The sequence below is a fragment of the Belonocnema kinseyi genome, chromosome 2 (genome assembly GCF_010883055.1).
Source record: "Belonocnema kinseyi isolate 2016_QV_RU_SX_M_011 chromosome 2, B_treatae_v1, whole genome shotgun sequence".
Taxonomy (NCBI): domain Eukaryota; kingdom Metazoa; phylum Arthropoda; class Insecta; order Hymenoptera; family Cynipidae; genus Belonocnema; species Belonocnema kinseyi.
This window is the reverse complement of record NC_046658.1, coordinates 114,190,678-114,204,838: the sequence shown is the minus strand read 5'-3', so window position 1 is coordinate 114,204,838 and position 14,161 is coordinate 114,190,678. Positions and strand designations below refer to the sequence as shown.

The window sequence follows — 14,161 nt, the reverse complement described above, 5'->3', positions numbered from 1 at the left end:
AAACAAATTTTTTTTATTTTTTAAAGTCTCACACCCACATTTTTTCTCATTTGGCGGAAAATATTTTCATTATTTTTTCGATTAGAAACAATGTTTAGAGGCAGTTCCAAGACCCTCAAAGTATCCCAAGGTGTTAGAAATTCAACCAATTCCTTAATTTTGAAAATAATCGTAACACATAATCATATATTCACCAAAACTCACCCCTGAAGACACTATAACGTAAATTTTGAGTTTTGTTTCTGAATGTTATGAAATTGAAATGAAAATTTTAAGCGTAAATTATATAACAATTTTTCGTTTACAAGTACGGAAAATAATGCACTTAAAGTAAGCACTTCTCCCCTTATATCCCATAACAATTAATACAAAATTAGGTTTTCTTCCTTCAAAACTTTTTATTTCAATATTACAAGTATATTTGAAGAAGAAGTTTTGAAGAGAGAAAATGTAATTTTTTATAAATTATTAAGCATGAGAAGGAGAAAATGTTTATTTTAAGGGCATTACTTTCAATACCTTATTTTAATCCATTTAAAATAATTTAATATTTATATCTTCTATCCTATTATTCAATTTTATACGATTTTAATATTATAGTAATATTTGATAATATAAATTCTTTTGATTTTATAGAAACTAACTAGTTTTTTTTTTTTTTAATACTTCATAAAATATTTAAGGGTGCATTATGTAACAATTTTTGATCTAATATTATGATAAATAATGCAATTAGGAAAATGTATATTTTGATGTAATTATTGTTCAACATTTAGTTTTATATCACCTTTGTGAAACTTTGACGATTATTTTTTTAATTTAGGAATCTATTAAATTTTAAACGATTTTTTATATTTTAAGAACCCTGCCCTACATAATAATTTTTTTAAATCTGAAAGAATAAAGCAAGTTTTTTATCAAATAACTTTAAAATATCAAAAGAATCCTTTTTTTGGACCATTCTAAACCCTTTATTTCTAGAATTGGAAACAAAGTAAACTTGTTTTTTAGGTTTTTTAAGTTCCGACTTTTTACTAGAATAAAATTTATCAAAAACTGTTTCATCATTTGCTTTAAAAAGTATTGACAGACATGAGCTTTTTTGATCTAGGTTTTACTTTTTTCTACTTGTAGAATATATTTTCCATTAAAAAAATTATTTCTTTACAAAATCTGTTTCCCCAAGTTTTTACTGGCACACTTATATGATAGAACAAAAGAGATAATTTATTGTTAATATTCCTCTATTTGTAGCGATTTTTAGTTACTACAGCAAATTATAACATCATTTATTTAAATTAAAAAATTGTAAAAATATAAAAGCATATAGGAGAACAAATTTTGAGAAATCTACGAAAGAGAAAAATGGAAATCATTAAGTTTTACGAAAACACTGATTCTTTTATAAACTACTCGCGGAAATGATCTACACGACTGTTTTTTGAGTTGCTGCTGATGTGCGTTAATTTTTATAAATTGACATCAAAGTTTTTTCCACGTAATATACTGTGAAAGGTAGTAAAATCTTGAGTCTAATGAACCTAAGTTAAACGCAAAATGTCATTTTTATGAAAATACATTACCAAAAAAATGTGAAATTTTGATCTTCAAAAAAAATTGGAACACCTCTGGAAATAACTAACATTTTCTTTTATGTTCTTGGTCTCGTTTTAAAGGTAAGTCTGCACATAGTGTCTTTCATATTTTTTCTTTATATGCTGCCCTAGGATCAAACATGGTGCAAAAAAGTCGTGAAATTTTCTAAATTTGTAAATGCTTAGAAATTTTAAAAATAAATTCTCTATTTAATGATGTTTATTAATATCAATAAAAATAATATTGTTTGGAATATTTTCAAGCATTTTGCGAGTACAATCATTATTTAAAATGTTGCTAATATTTTAAAACGTAGCATTAAAATAAACCCCAGAATCAAAAAAATTTACTTATTATCATATTTATGGTAATTTCTTAAGAAGATCCTGATTGCATGTTTTTTGCAATATATTTTATAAAATCGACATTTTTCTTTTAAACTGGGTTTACCAGGCGCAGCATTTTATTAATTTTCGTGCTGTTATGGAGAAAAATTTCTTTTTAATATTATAAAAATTATGGTACTTCAGTAACAATTAAAAAAAGAGACTTGTAGATCATTTCCACCAGACGTGTAATGCTAAGGGTTCACTAATAAATGCATATGGTAATTTTATTGATAGAAATGTGTTTTACAACTTAAAAATAAAAAGTTGTAGCTTAATCAAAGATACATAAATTCAAAATATCGAAAACTAATTATTTGGAATAGAATTAATAAAATTGCTGATCAGTTTTATTTATAGATTGCGCAGCGTATTATAAACAAATAAAGTAGTAAAGAGCCCTCAGACAGTATTTAAAAAATTGGTAAATTTACATATTTGTTTCTTCAAACTTTGAAAATTTGTTTCTCATTTAGTTTTGTCAATAGAGCCCTCAAATGCCCAAATATTTTCTTTTACCCCTCCTGCATTTCTAATTTTTCTCTGATTAACTCAATTAAATCAAATTTTGTTGGAATCCTATCATCCAACCCAATACTTAAAATTTAACTGAAATTGTTTGTACTTTTCCTTGAAAAGATAATGATAAGTTGCAGTTAATCTGTCTACATTATCATTTAAGTTTTCGTTAATCCCTTTTCATTCGCTTTCTCCAGGTAAAAAAAATCATAGTATAAAATAGTACATATAATTATTTATCTCAACTTACAGGTAATTTTTAACAATAACTTTTTATACATCTGATTTTGATCAGTTTTCATTTGTGTTCACAAGCATTCATACGATGAAAAAATAAATAGCATTTTTAAGGTGCAAACACCGATCAGCTATTCTTTTCTGCCAAGTAAAGCTACGTCGTAATCAGTATAATAATTACTTAAAAATAATCATATTGTAAAATTAGCCAGCCTTCGAAGAACTAGGTTCCATTGTCCAGAAAATGTTTTTCATAATCATGGTTGACTAAAAAATTCACGCGAAATCGAGTATTTGACGTTTATAATGTACATTCATTAATTAAAAGTTAATTTAGCAATCAACATTAAATGTAAGTTTTTTGGATAAGAAAAAATCACTGAGTGTTAATATTTTTTTCGTGGACAATTTTCTAGCAATCTTCTAACCGTGCCTAATTATAATATTGCTCAGAAGTTTTCGCGCGCCTTAAATATACTTATACATTAGTAGTTTACGAAAATCGCTTTAGTATTTACAGTTTTGGCGTAATACGATTTTGGCTCATATAATATTACGCATTAGCAGGTAATTTTCATATAAAGGATTCAAATATTGTAATTATTGTCTATAATGTACGAATTGCAATTTTTAGAAATATGGTTGAACCATTTTATTTAGTTATTATCTCGTAACTGAATATTTATCTTATTTATGACCTAAAAGAAACCTATTTAAAAAACAATTGTTTTCTGCAAAATGAGAATGAGGAAGATTCACAATTAAAAAACAGACTTTTAAACTATCTCAGTTTTTGGCTCATTCGAGACAAACAAAAATTAAACAAAGAGGGTTTTTATGCCACTAGTGAACCAACATGTTGTCTCTGATGGGCTAAAAAGTAAGATAGTTTGGAAGTATGGCTCTTAATTGTCAATCTTTGTTGTGCTCATTTTGCATAAAATTATTCATGAAAAAATATATTCCTTTTTGATCTTAAATTACACTTCGTTAATAGATACACTAAACTTATGATTCGTTCCAATCTGCAGGGTTTGCTTATTAATATTATAAAAGTTTTTTTAATTGAGTCCAAATAATTTTAAGTTCATTTCTTAGAAGAAATATTTTGATTTAAATTCTTGTAAAAAGAATATTTGAAAAATGTAATAAGTTTATGATATGGTCCAATCATTTTAGGAGGCTAATTGATATTTTTTTGCAAATACAGCTTTTACAATTTGAATTAATTCGACAATAATTACAAATTCATCGCCTTTTGTCTAACTGGAGACGTTGGTTTCAAATTCAATATGAACGACAACGAGGACTTAGAAAGGTGTCGAAGATATTGTCGCAGTCGAAAAAATCAGAAGAAGACATTTCCTGGCCTGGCCTGCGGGCAAACAAATCTCGAACATTCGTGCCTCCTCACAGCCTCCATGACCTCTTCGAAGTGACCAGACACTTGCATGGCTGCTCCAGGCTGTATTCTGAAAAAATTGAGTTTCTGAATTTAGAAAGCATCGGGGAAAGCTCATAATGGATGATTACTTAACAAAAGGTATTATACTCGTATGTACAAAAAACTAATTATCTTTAATTAACCTTTGCGACGATCATATGATTATTTAAACGTTTCTAATGGCCTGCACCGTTAATTGGAATAGCATTCTTAAATTTAAAAATAAGTTCCTTTGATTTAGATCGTGTGAATATAATATTCTTCGCTGAAGAAATTTTGAGATTGTGAAAGTCGAGGTAAGAATGAGGGTGTTTTTTATTATCAGTCATTTATAAGAACCTGATTAAATTTTGGCGAGAAAAAATAATAACCAGAGAACATTTTGTTGGTATTTGACAGTCTTAAAATCGTGTAACGAAAAATCAATCATGGATCGAAGTTATTCATTGTTAAATACAAAGACAAGCTTTCTATAAAACTGTTGAATTTTTAACCATAAGGTTGAATTTTCAACCAAGAAGATTCATTTTCGGCTAAAAAAATACGCGTTCTCAACACGTACATTTCATCAAAGCAGTCGAATTTTCAATAATACAATATTTTTTTGTCGAAAAATACGAATATCCAAGAAAAAAACCTGTATTTTTATACAAACAGTTTAATCTTCAATCAGGGATATTATTTTCTACATAAAAAATTAATTTTCAACAAATCACATGAATTTTTAACCAAATATTTTAATTTTTAAACTAAAAAAGATCAATTTTTGGCCTAAAAGGGGATAGTTAAATTTTCATTTGAAAAATTAATTTTCAAGAAGGAAAAAAAACTTTCTACAGAAGTTTAATCATCTTATTTCTAATTTCAAGAAGAAAATAATTACTTAATAAAATATCCACCCGCCACATGGGCACATTCTCATCGCGCGCTAGACGCGCGGTTCGCTAAGCTTGCAAGTTTGAGCGCCCCTCGTTCGCGCTCAATAATATATTTACCTCCCGCTCCGCGCTCGGTCTTTGTATATTTCCCACACTTGTGCATACATTTTTTTAAAGTAAAGGTCAAAACATCGGAAATAGTAATTTGGTGATAGTGAATTCTCTTTTGTTAAAGCTCCTTCGGTTTTAACGTACACATTCTCATAACGTATCTCGTGCTTCGCACTTGAATTTGTCCCTCAAATTGTATATCTTTTCCATAAATGTATATTATTACAATTCATACATGCATTTATATCAAAACAGACGTAGTTTCATTGTCTCGTTTAAAAAAAGTTGTTATGATAATCGTGTAGGGCATTTAAAAAGAAACATTTTTCTTTTTCTGACTTTTTTTCATATCGTGCGTTATTTGGCCTAAAATATTTATTGTCGTGTGTTTTTTTGAATTTTGTAAATGCTATAACTCTGGTAAATTTTTTTTCATCAAAAAAGGTGATTTGAATAAATTATTCATCTTTTTGAATAATATAAATATCCGTACAGATAATGTTTGAAATTTGAAAAAAATGTTCTCAAAATTTTTCAAAGTGCTTCATCTTTTTGAATTTTTATCCAAAATAGCTGGCTAACGAACTTGACCTTTAGATTCTATCACTCAGAGCGTTTACACAAAGCCAATCGGATAGATTAATTTTTTGAGAAGTTAAAATGATAACAGTCTGACATGCAAACACACATGCATACATACATCTATATATATATGCATTCATTCATACATACATACATGCATACATACAAACATACAGGATTCTGGGGGTTTTAAAACGTGAATATTTGACAAAAACAGGGAAGGTCAAATTTTACACAAATGCAATACCTTCTCTGATGAGAATGTAATATTTTTTATCTTTTGTCTTTTTGCTGTATCTTGCGTAGCTACGTGGGAAAGTTGAATAATTACGTTTTTGAATTTGATTTTCAGTGGCTAAAACCATGAATATTGGCAGTATCGGGTTGGTTAACGAACTTCATCTGTATTTTTGGGCCACAACCCAGCCTGCAAAAGGAAATTTAAATAAAAAAATTCCTTCGAAAGTTATCGTGTCGTCAGATAACAGATAGACAGGCAGACGGACCGACAGACATTTTCGTAAAATCTATTTTTTCTGATTCAGGGGGTCTCAAAAGGTCAAGAATTGAAGGAAACTGGATAGGGTCAATATCACACAAATCTAAGCCATTCCATCTATATGGTGAGAATGTAAAATCACCATTTTCAAAAAAAAACATAGATTTGTATCCAAACAGTACGATTTTTAACCAAGAATATTATTTTCCGCAGAAAAAAATTCATTTATTCTAACGAATTAAATAAATTTCCAACCAAATGTTTGAATTTATAAATAAATCCAAGCTCCGAGCTCCAAAATAAATTATTTACAAAAGAGTTGAATTTTGATCCCAAAATATCAATACTTAACAGAAAAGTTAATTTTCGACAAAAAGTTGAAATTTTAACTAAATAGTTATATTTTTAGTTAAAAGTATTCTTTTTTATCAGAAAAAAGGAATGTTTAACACATTAGTTGAATTATCGAACTAGAAAAATAATATTTCAAAGCAAAACGTATTAGTTTATATTTCAGGCAAACCAGATTTTAACTTTATATAGAAAACAATTTAATTTTATTAAAAAAACGAATTTTAAATTGTACATCTGAATTCTTAACTTAATCATTAGTTGTCATCCAACCAATTGCATTTTCAACCAACAAGATTAAATTCCTACCAAAAAAGCTGAACTTTCATAACAGTACATCAGTTTTAACCAAATGGTTAAATTTTCAACTCAAAAGATTACTTTTCCACTAAATAGTTGAATTTTTACTAGAAGAACAAAATTCTCAAAGAAAAAACAAAGAATTTTTAACCAACGAAGTAAAATTTGAACAAAAAGAATGCATCTTCAAGTAAAAAAATAAATGTTTAACAAAGTAGTTGAACTTTATATTACATTTTTTAACAATTTGATGGGCAATACAGAATTTCAACAAGTATTTCACGATTAGAAATAGTGTTATCAAAATTGAAAAAATGTTTGTGGAAAGTAAAGTCAATTTGTGTAACAAAACACAAATTTTAGGTTGAATAGTAAATTCAAATGTAGCGCCATGTATTTTTTCACGCAATTTTGATTAAACTAAACGATGCACAACAAGCATAATTTATTCAATCGGTTGTAAATTATTTCTCTAGAAAAGTTTCTAATAGCTTAAACACACTTTTTCTGTAAAGGAGGTACAAAATCATATGTTTTTCGAAAATTATGAGTTTTACAACTCATGATTTCACACTTCATAATTTGATTTCTCTTTTTCTAAATAAAAATCCGAAAGTTTTTTAATGTCGAACTTTATTTTAGAGGTTGTTTGATTTACTTTCGTTATGAAGTTTTGATAGAAATAATATTTATGTGATTTTATTTCCTATATTTTCTTAAGTTGATTAAAAAACGTTTGCAAAACTTTATTTAAAATCTTATTTTGGATATTTATGTAGTCATAGAGTATATGGTCTGAATGAAATTATCTAAAATTTTAAAAAAGATGAGATGTTTGGTTCTTAGTATAGAACGATTTTTATGAAAAGTTCCGAAGTTACTTTAAATAATCCATAAGAAGTTGAAAAATTCCATTTTTGAAGTCTAAACAAGCAAAATTTTTTGTGAAGCAACACATTAGGTCATGCTTGCACTGAAATTTGGTATTTATTTTTTACTATTTACTTATTATATACTAGTTTGATTTGATGATAAAAATTTATATAAAATTTGTAAAAACTTCAGTTCAATGTATGACCTTTTGCCATTCAGCATAAGAGAATAGCAGTTTTTGCCTTTTAATTGAAAGTAAAAGCTCTGACGCATAAAGACGTAAAATAGAGTTAAAATTATTTCTGAAAAAATGATCCTACTCCATCTTCACTCCATTGGGAATCGAACCACAAAACTTCTGATTTCCGGTCAGGTGCTTTTCCAATTAAGCTATTAGAGGGATCAGAATAAGAACTCTTAATTCAAGAACATAACGCTAATTTTTAGCTAGGTGTTAACTGTACAAGTAATTATTTTCAAATTTTTGAATTTATCTGCTATATCATCAGAGATTGTACCTGACCGACAGTAGCTCAACCCTCCAAACCATGAAGGCAGAAAACCTACACATTATCGATCAAGTTGAGAATCTTCAATAACAGAAAATTCTTAACGTTTTAATAAGACTAGATAAAAAATAATATTTGTCAAATTAAAATTATTTCTTGAAAAAAAGATCCTACTCCATCTTCATTTCATTAACTACCATTAACCACTACCATTAACAACTAGCTAAAAATTAGCATTATTTTATTGAATTATGAGTTCATATTCTAATCCGTCTAATAGCTTAATTGCAAAAGCGCCTGACCGGAAATCAGAAGTTTTGTGGCTCAATTCCCAAGGGAGTGAAGATGGAGTAGGATCTTTTTTCAAGAAATAATTTTAATTTGATAAATATTATTTTTTATCTAGTCTTATTAAAACGTTAAGAATTTTCTGTTATTGAAGATTCTCAACTTGATCGATAATGTGTAGGTTTTCTGCCTTCATGGTTTGGAGGGTTGAGCTACTGTCGGTCAGGTACAATCTCTGATGATATAGCAGATAAATTAATAAATAAACTAGAGTATCCTAAAAAAATCTAATGTTTTTTTTTAATATTCAATTTTGTGTAAAAATAAATGCGTATTTTTGTTAATTTCTGTAAAAATAATAAGCATTAAAAAATAAGAGTAAATTCACATGAATTTAGGATATATGAGACAAATTTCATACAATTCAAGGTAAATTGAAGTCAAAATAAGTTCAAGTAAATTAAAAAATTTTCAAGCTATTTTTCTAATTTAAGTAAAATTACAGTGAATATAGACAAATTCAAAGGAATTCATTCTAATTCGTTCGAATACAGAATTTTAAAAAAAGAAGTCAGGATAAAATAATAATAATTCAGGATGAATTGAAAATGAAAATTGAAATTTGATAAAATAATAGGAATTTGAAAGGATATAGTAAAAAATTTAAATATAAAAGAATCTCCATTCAATTAGGTTTAATGGGGCCAACAGAATGCAAGGCGAATCAATATTAAGATAACTCACAGTGATTAAAAAATATTATAACAAAATGCTTAAAAACTGAATGTAAGTTTTAAAACTTTAACTTTAACATTTTCTCAAAATGCCTTAAAACATTCTAAAAGCTCATGAAATCTGATAAATTTGTTTCAAATTCCATTAAGCCTCTTCAAATAATTTCAAATACCTTCAAAACTGCTCAAAACTTTAAATCCATCATAATCAATTTCAAGTTTTTGAAAGCCGGTGGAATCCTATAAATGTTGTTAAAATTCCTTCAAAGCATTTGAAATGACTCATCATTTATTCTTAAAACATTTATAAATCACTTCAAATTCTGTCAAACTTCTTGAAATTTTGAGAAATAACTTAAAATCTTGAAATATTTTTCAAATACTTCGACATATTTGACAATCTTTGTAAATAATTTGTGGAACAGCTAAAAGCTTTTACAAAGTTATTAATATCCCGTAAAATAAATTGATAACCATTGAAAACTTATACAAAATCATTAAAATCACCTTGAATCAATTCAAGTCATCTAAAATTAGTTGAAATCCATAAAAATACTTTGCACTAAGCAACTTTGCACGTTCCCAAGCCCAACTGTGCACATCGTTGGCCAGACGGACAACCTATGCACGTCGTTGGTCAGATTAACAACTGTGCACGTCGAAATTTCTTCGGGCACATATGGGTTCTTGGGTACTTGGACGTACATTGACCTCACTTTCCTAACTTTTTATATGCCAAGATATAACTTATCTACCTGTGGACGTGCACAGATGTTACCTGCCCAACTGTGCACGTTTATGTCCTTACTTTGGGGTGTATACAAGGGTGGTCCTTTATATCTACCTATAATAATTTTTTAAAAGTAAAAATTATTCCATTCTGAAGAATCCAAGGACTTCAGAGAATTTAAGGAATTCGGAGAATTCAGTGATCCAGAGTTTAAGAAATGCGGAGAATTCAAGGAATTCAGAGAAATCAAATGCTTGAAAGAAAATCAAAGAATTTAAGAAATTCAGGAAGTTAAAACAGTTCAGGGAATGTAGGTAATTCAGGAAATTCAAAGAAATCAGACAATTCAAGGAATTCAAGAACTTAAGATAATTTAAGAAATTCGGAGAATTTAAGTATTTCAAAGAATTTAATTAATTGAGAGACTTCAAGGAATTCAGATCATTCAAAACATTCAGAGAATTTAAGGCATTCCCTGAATTCAGACAATCCATGGAATTCAAGGAAGCTAGAGAATTCAATGAATTCAGCGAATTTGAAAAATTCAGTCAATTCAAGGAATTTAAGGAATTCAGAGTTCAACAAATTCAGAGAATTCAAGGGATTTAATCTTATGAATTTGGTCAATTACTTTCTCCTGAGGATTCGATGAAGTTAAGTTATCTCGGGTACCCGGGTGCCCACTACGGTACATTTTTGCATTCAAGTGAAGTAAAATTTAAAATTACGCTAGGGGCCTCTGAAATGTCGCTCTTAAGCTCAATTTTAAGCAATTAGTGTATTAAGAATTTATTTAGGATTTTTTAGGTGACAAAAATCGTCTTCAAAGTATAGATACGCCGCAGACATACCCAGAGTAATCGGTTACCGACCATAACAAATTTAACTTTGAGTGGATTATTAATTTAATATCAAGTTATTCGATTTATTCAAATAAAATAATATAACTAGTAATAATTAGAATTATTATTAATTATTAACCAGATATATCTTACATTTGTTGTGTGGTGATAGAAGTGTAATATTGCGCATTGGTTTGCAGTGTAACTGTTCCGTTAGAGAGATCCAATAGGAACAGAAGGTGAATTATTTTAATTTCTTGTAACTGCGTCATGACTTTCCGATAGTTCACTTAAAGCAGGAGGTACACGCGAATAAGCACGATGGCGAGCACACGTGGAACAGCAGTGGGTTTCCGATGCTGACTGAAGCCGATGGAACGTTGACAACAGTGCCATCTGACACGTGAATATATATCGCGAAATATTATCTCGAAGTTATTGAAACAATGTTTATCAAAAAGAGCAATGAATAACAATTCATTTGATTGAAAAATGTTATGCTGCGGTTTTAAACTAATTATTTACTATAAGATTTCTTGTTAATATTTAATAGAAATTCAAATTTTCTCTGAATTGGTGGCTCTTCTGTTGGCTCTCGCCAATAGGCTCTACGATTCTAGAGAGAAAAACAAAGAAGAAGAAGAAGAAGTATTCAGTAGACAGAGAAAAGCGCGAAAGAGAAAGAGAGAGAGTATTATTGATTTTAAAACGAAAAGTAAGAACTGTCATTAGAACAAAATCGGATCGTTTCTATCTATCTCACATGGTAGAAAAATATGTTCGATTGACTTCAGACATCGGGAGTCCCAACCTCCAACTATCAAGTGTTGACGTTCAAATTATGAAAACGGTGTTTCTCGTATACGATTAATTTATTCTTTATAAAAGCAGGTGATTTTTTGTTAAAGAAGTTCTTCGTATGTCTGGTTGTGAAACTGAGTCGCATGAGTTATATGCAATTATGCAGAAGTGCGTGCTTCTCCACTTGAAGTGTTGACGTGCGGTGTTTTAATGAAAATAGTCACATTTTTTGGATGTTACAATCTTCAATTGGTATAAGCAAGCGAGAGGCAGACGTGATTTAATGTCTGGACCGAGTATTCAAGAGAAGGCTCTTTCTTTAACGAGATGCTCAACGGCCTGCAAAGGTTTTAAGTACGAAAGCAGGAAAAACATTTATTTTAACTTTTAACAGCAAACTTTCTTCCTTATTTCCGTTAAATACGTATTTTACCCTTATCTCCGTATTACAAACACAATTTTCAAAATTTTGTTCACTCAACAGTAAAATCTAGCGACATGGTTCATGCACTCCTGATTGTTTACGTTTGGAGTGGAGATATATCCGGTTCGGTAAAGTTAGGTCAGGTTCACCGACAGCCCCAAAACCGGCGTTAGGTCCGAGTTTGACTATATATTTTTTAAATTAAAAAGATAGCGATAGTTACTTTCTTTTGCAAAAGTACCTGAAAAAAGTTACATTTGGAAACGGTAACAATAACGATGACTTTACTTTTTTCGTAATTCAAGAGTAACGGTAGGGTTACCAGATGGGTCGGGTCGAAATCCAGGACCCTTACAATAGCTCCAAAAAAAGGTCATCGACTTTATTTCGTTTCAGGGCACGTAAATTGAATTCCGTGCACAAATGGGGGAAAAATGTGTCATGCACAGTTTTCACTGAACGTCGGTTGCGTTCGATGAAGAAAGAAAAGTCGTTCAAAGAAAGAATGGATTTTATCAAAGAAAGAATGATCTAGAAATTGGCGTTCAATTCGATATTGGCTCTGTAAAAACCGGGACATTTTCATGATTTTCAAGAAAAAACAGGACATCAGGACAAATGGGGCAAAACCAGGAAATAACCCGGAAACCAGCACGTCTGGTAACCCTAGGTAAGGGGTTATCCACAAACTGCGTTACCAATTTTGAATATTTTTACCCCATAATACTTAAAACATTGCCTGAGATAATAAAAAAGACATACTTCAGACCATAGAATAATTGTATAATTATCTATTTCCTATTTCTATAATCCTATGATCTGACGTATGTCATTTTTATTATCTTACTCAAGTTTTTAGTTATTAATTTTGAACTAAAAAATTTAATTTTAAACCACAGAAAAAATATAAAAATCTTTAAAAAATAGGAATTTCATCAGACTAGTTCAACTTTCAATCAAGTAGTTGAATTTTGAAGCAAAAAAATTAATTTTTTAGCAAGAAGATCCATTTTCTACCCAAAAAAGTCCAATTTTTAAGAAAACTGTTGAATTTTAAAGCCAAGGGAACAAATGATTTACAAATAGGCTGCATTTTAAACCCGCAAAATTAAATTTTTAAACAACAAATTGAACTTTTTACCACAAAGTTAAATTTTCATAAAAATAGTTAGGTGTTTTAACCAAATATTTAAATTTTAACCAAAAATATAACTGAAAAAGACGAATTCTTAACAATAAAAATTAATCTTCTACTAAGAAAATTCCTTTTTCAATTGAAAATATCAATTTTCAATCGAAAATAGAATAGTTACATCCTTAATTAAAAAAATTAACTATTATGCAAAAAAGAAAACGAATTTTCTACTTAATAAACAAATACAATTAATTTTCAACAAAAGAACTAACCCAAAAAATGATCTTTTAACTTGAAACATGATTTTTTTATGGAATAGTGAAAAAACCTGTAATAAAAAAATGCATTTTTAACAAAGTGTTTAAACTTTCAACCAATCAGTTACATTGTTTAACAAAAATGATGACTTTTGAAGAAAATAGTTGCATTTTCAAACTAATAATAACATTTTGAAGCAATGACTAGCATTTTTAACCAAACGAGATGAATTCCAAAGTAAAAATAAAATACTAGATTGTTAAAAGTAGTTGATTTTTCTTGTTCAGTTCTATTAATTTAGTTCGCAATTAAACGAAAAAAACATGAAAAAGGCGAGAAAGGGTATATTTCTTAAAAACAGGAAGAAAATAAGAATTCCTAAAAATGTTTTATCTGTAAACGTACTAGGCAGTCTGATAAGTCCCTGAAAAATAAAACACGGAGACGTTTTTTTGGCCAAAGTCGGTTTTATTTTTCAACATACTCTCCTTTTAGGTCGATACAGTGAGTCCAACGATTTTCTAACTTTTTGATACCGTCCGAAAAGTACTCAATCGAAAGATCTCCAAAATACGCCTCAGTTTCAGCTATGAGCTCCTCATTTGAATAAAAACGCTTACCGGTGAGCCATCTCTTCAGGTTAGGGAACAAGTAATAGTCGCTG

At 28.9% G+C, this 14,161-nt stretch overlaps 2 protein-coding genes across 3 annotated transcripts in view; one reads left to right on the top strand and one right to left on the bottom strand.

Annotated features, from left to right (window-relative positions):
- Positions 1–1,349: 1,349 nt before the first annotated feature.
- The window catches only part of LOC117167046, a 42,525-nt gene continuing 29,713 nt past the window's right edge, over positions 1,350–14,161 (bottom strand). The window contains exon 4 of the mRNA XM_033351620.1: positions 1,350–4,210. Within this exon, the coding sequence (XP_033207511.1) occupies positions 4,087–4,210 (124 nt within the window). The 3' untranslated portion in view covers positions 1,350–4,086. The remainder of the gene's footprint in view (positions 4,211–14,161) is intronic.
- LOC117167047 overlaps positions 11,691–14,161 on the top strand; it is a 23,142-nt gene continuing 20,671 nt past the window's right edge. Inside the window, exons 1-2 of one of the 2 annotated variants that reach the window (XM_033351622.1) lie at positions 11,691–11,770; positions 12,501–12,774. In XM_033351622.1, coding sequence (XP_033207513.1) covers positions 12,689–12,774 — 86 coding nt within the window. In that variant the 5' untranslated portion in view covers positions 11,691–11,770; positions 12,501–12,688. Of the gene's footprint in view, positions 12,035–12,500; positions 12,775–14,161 lie in introns of both variants that reach the window. The other variant, XM_033351621.1, reaches the window with a different exon arrangement.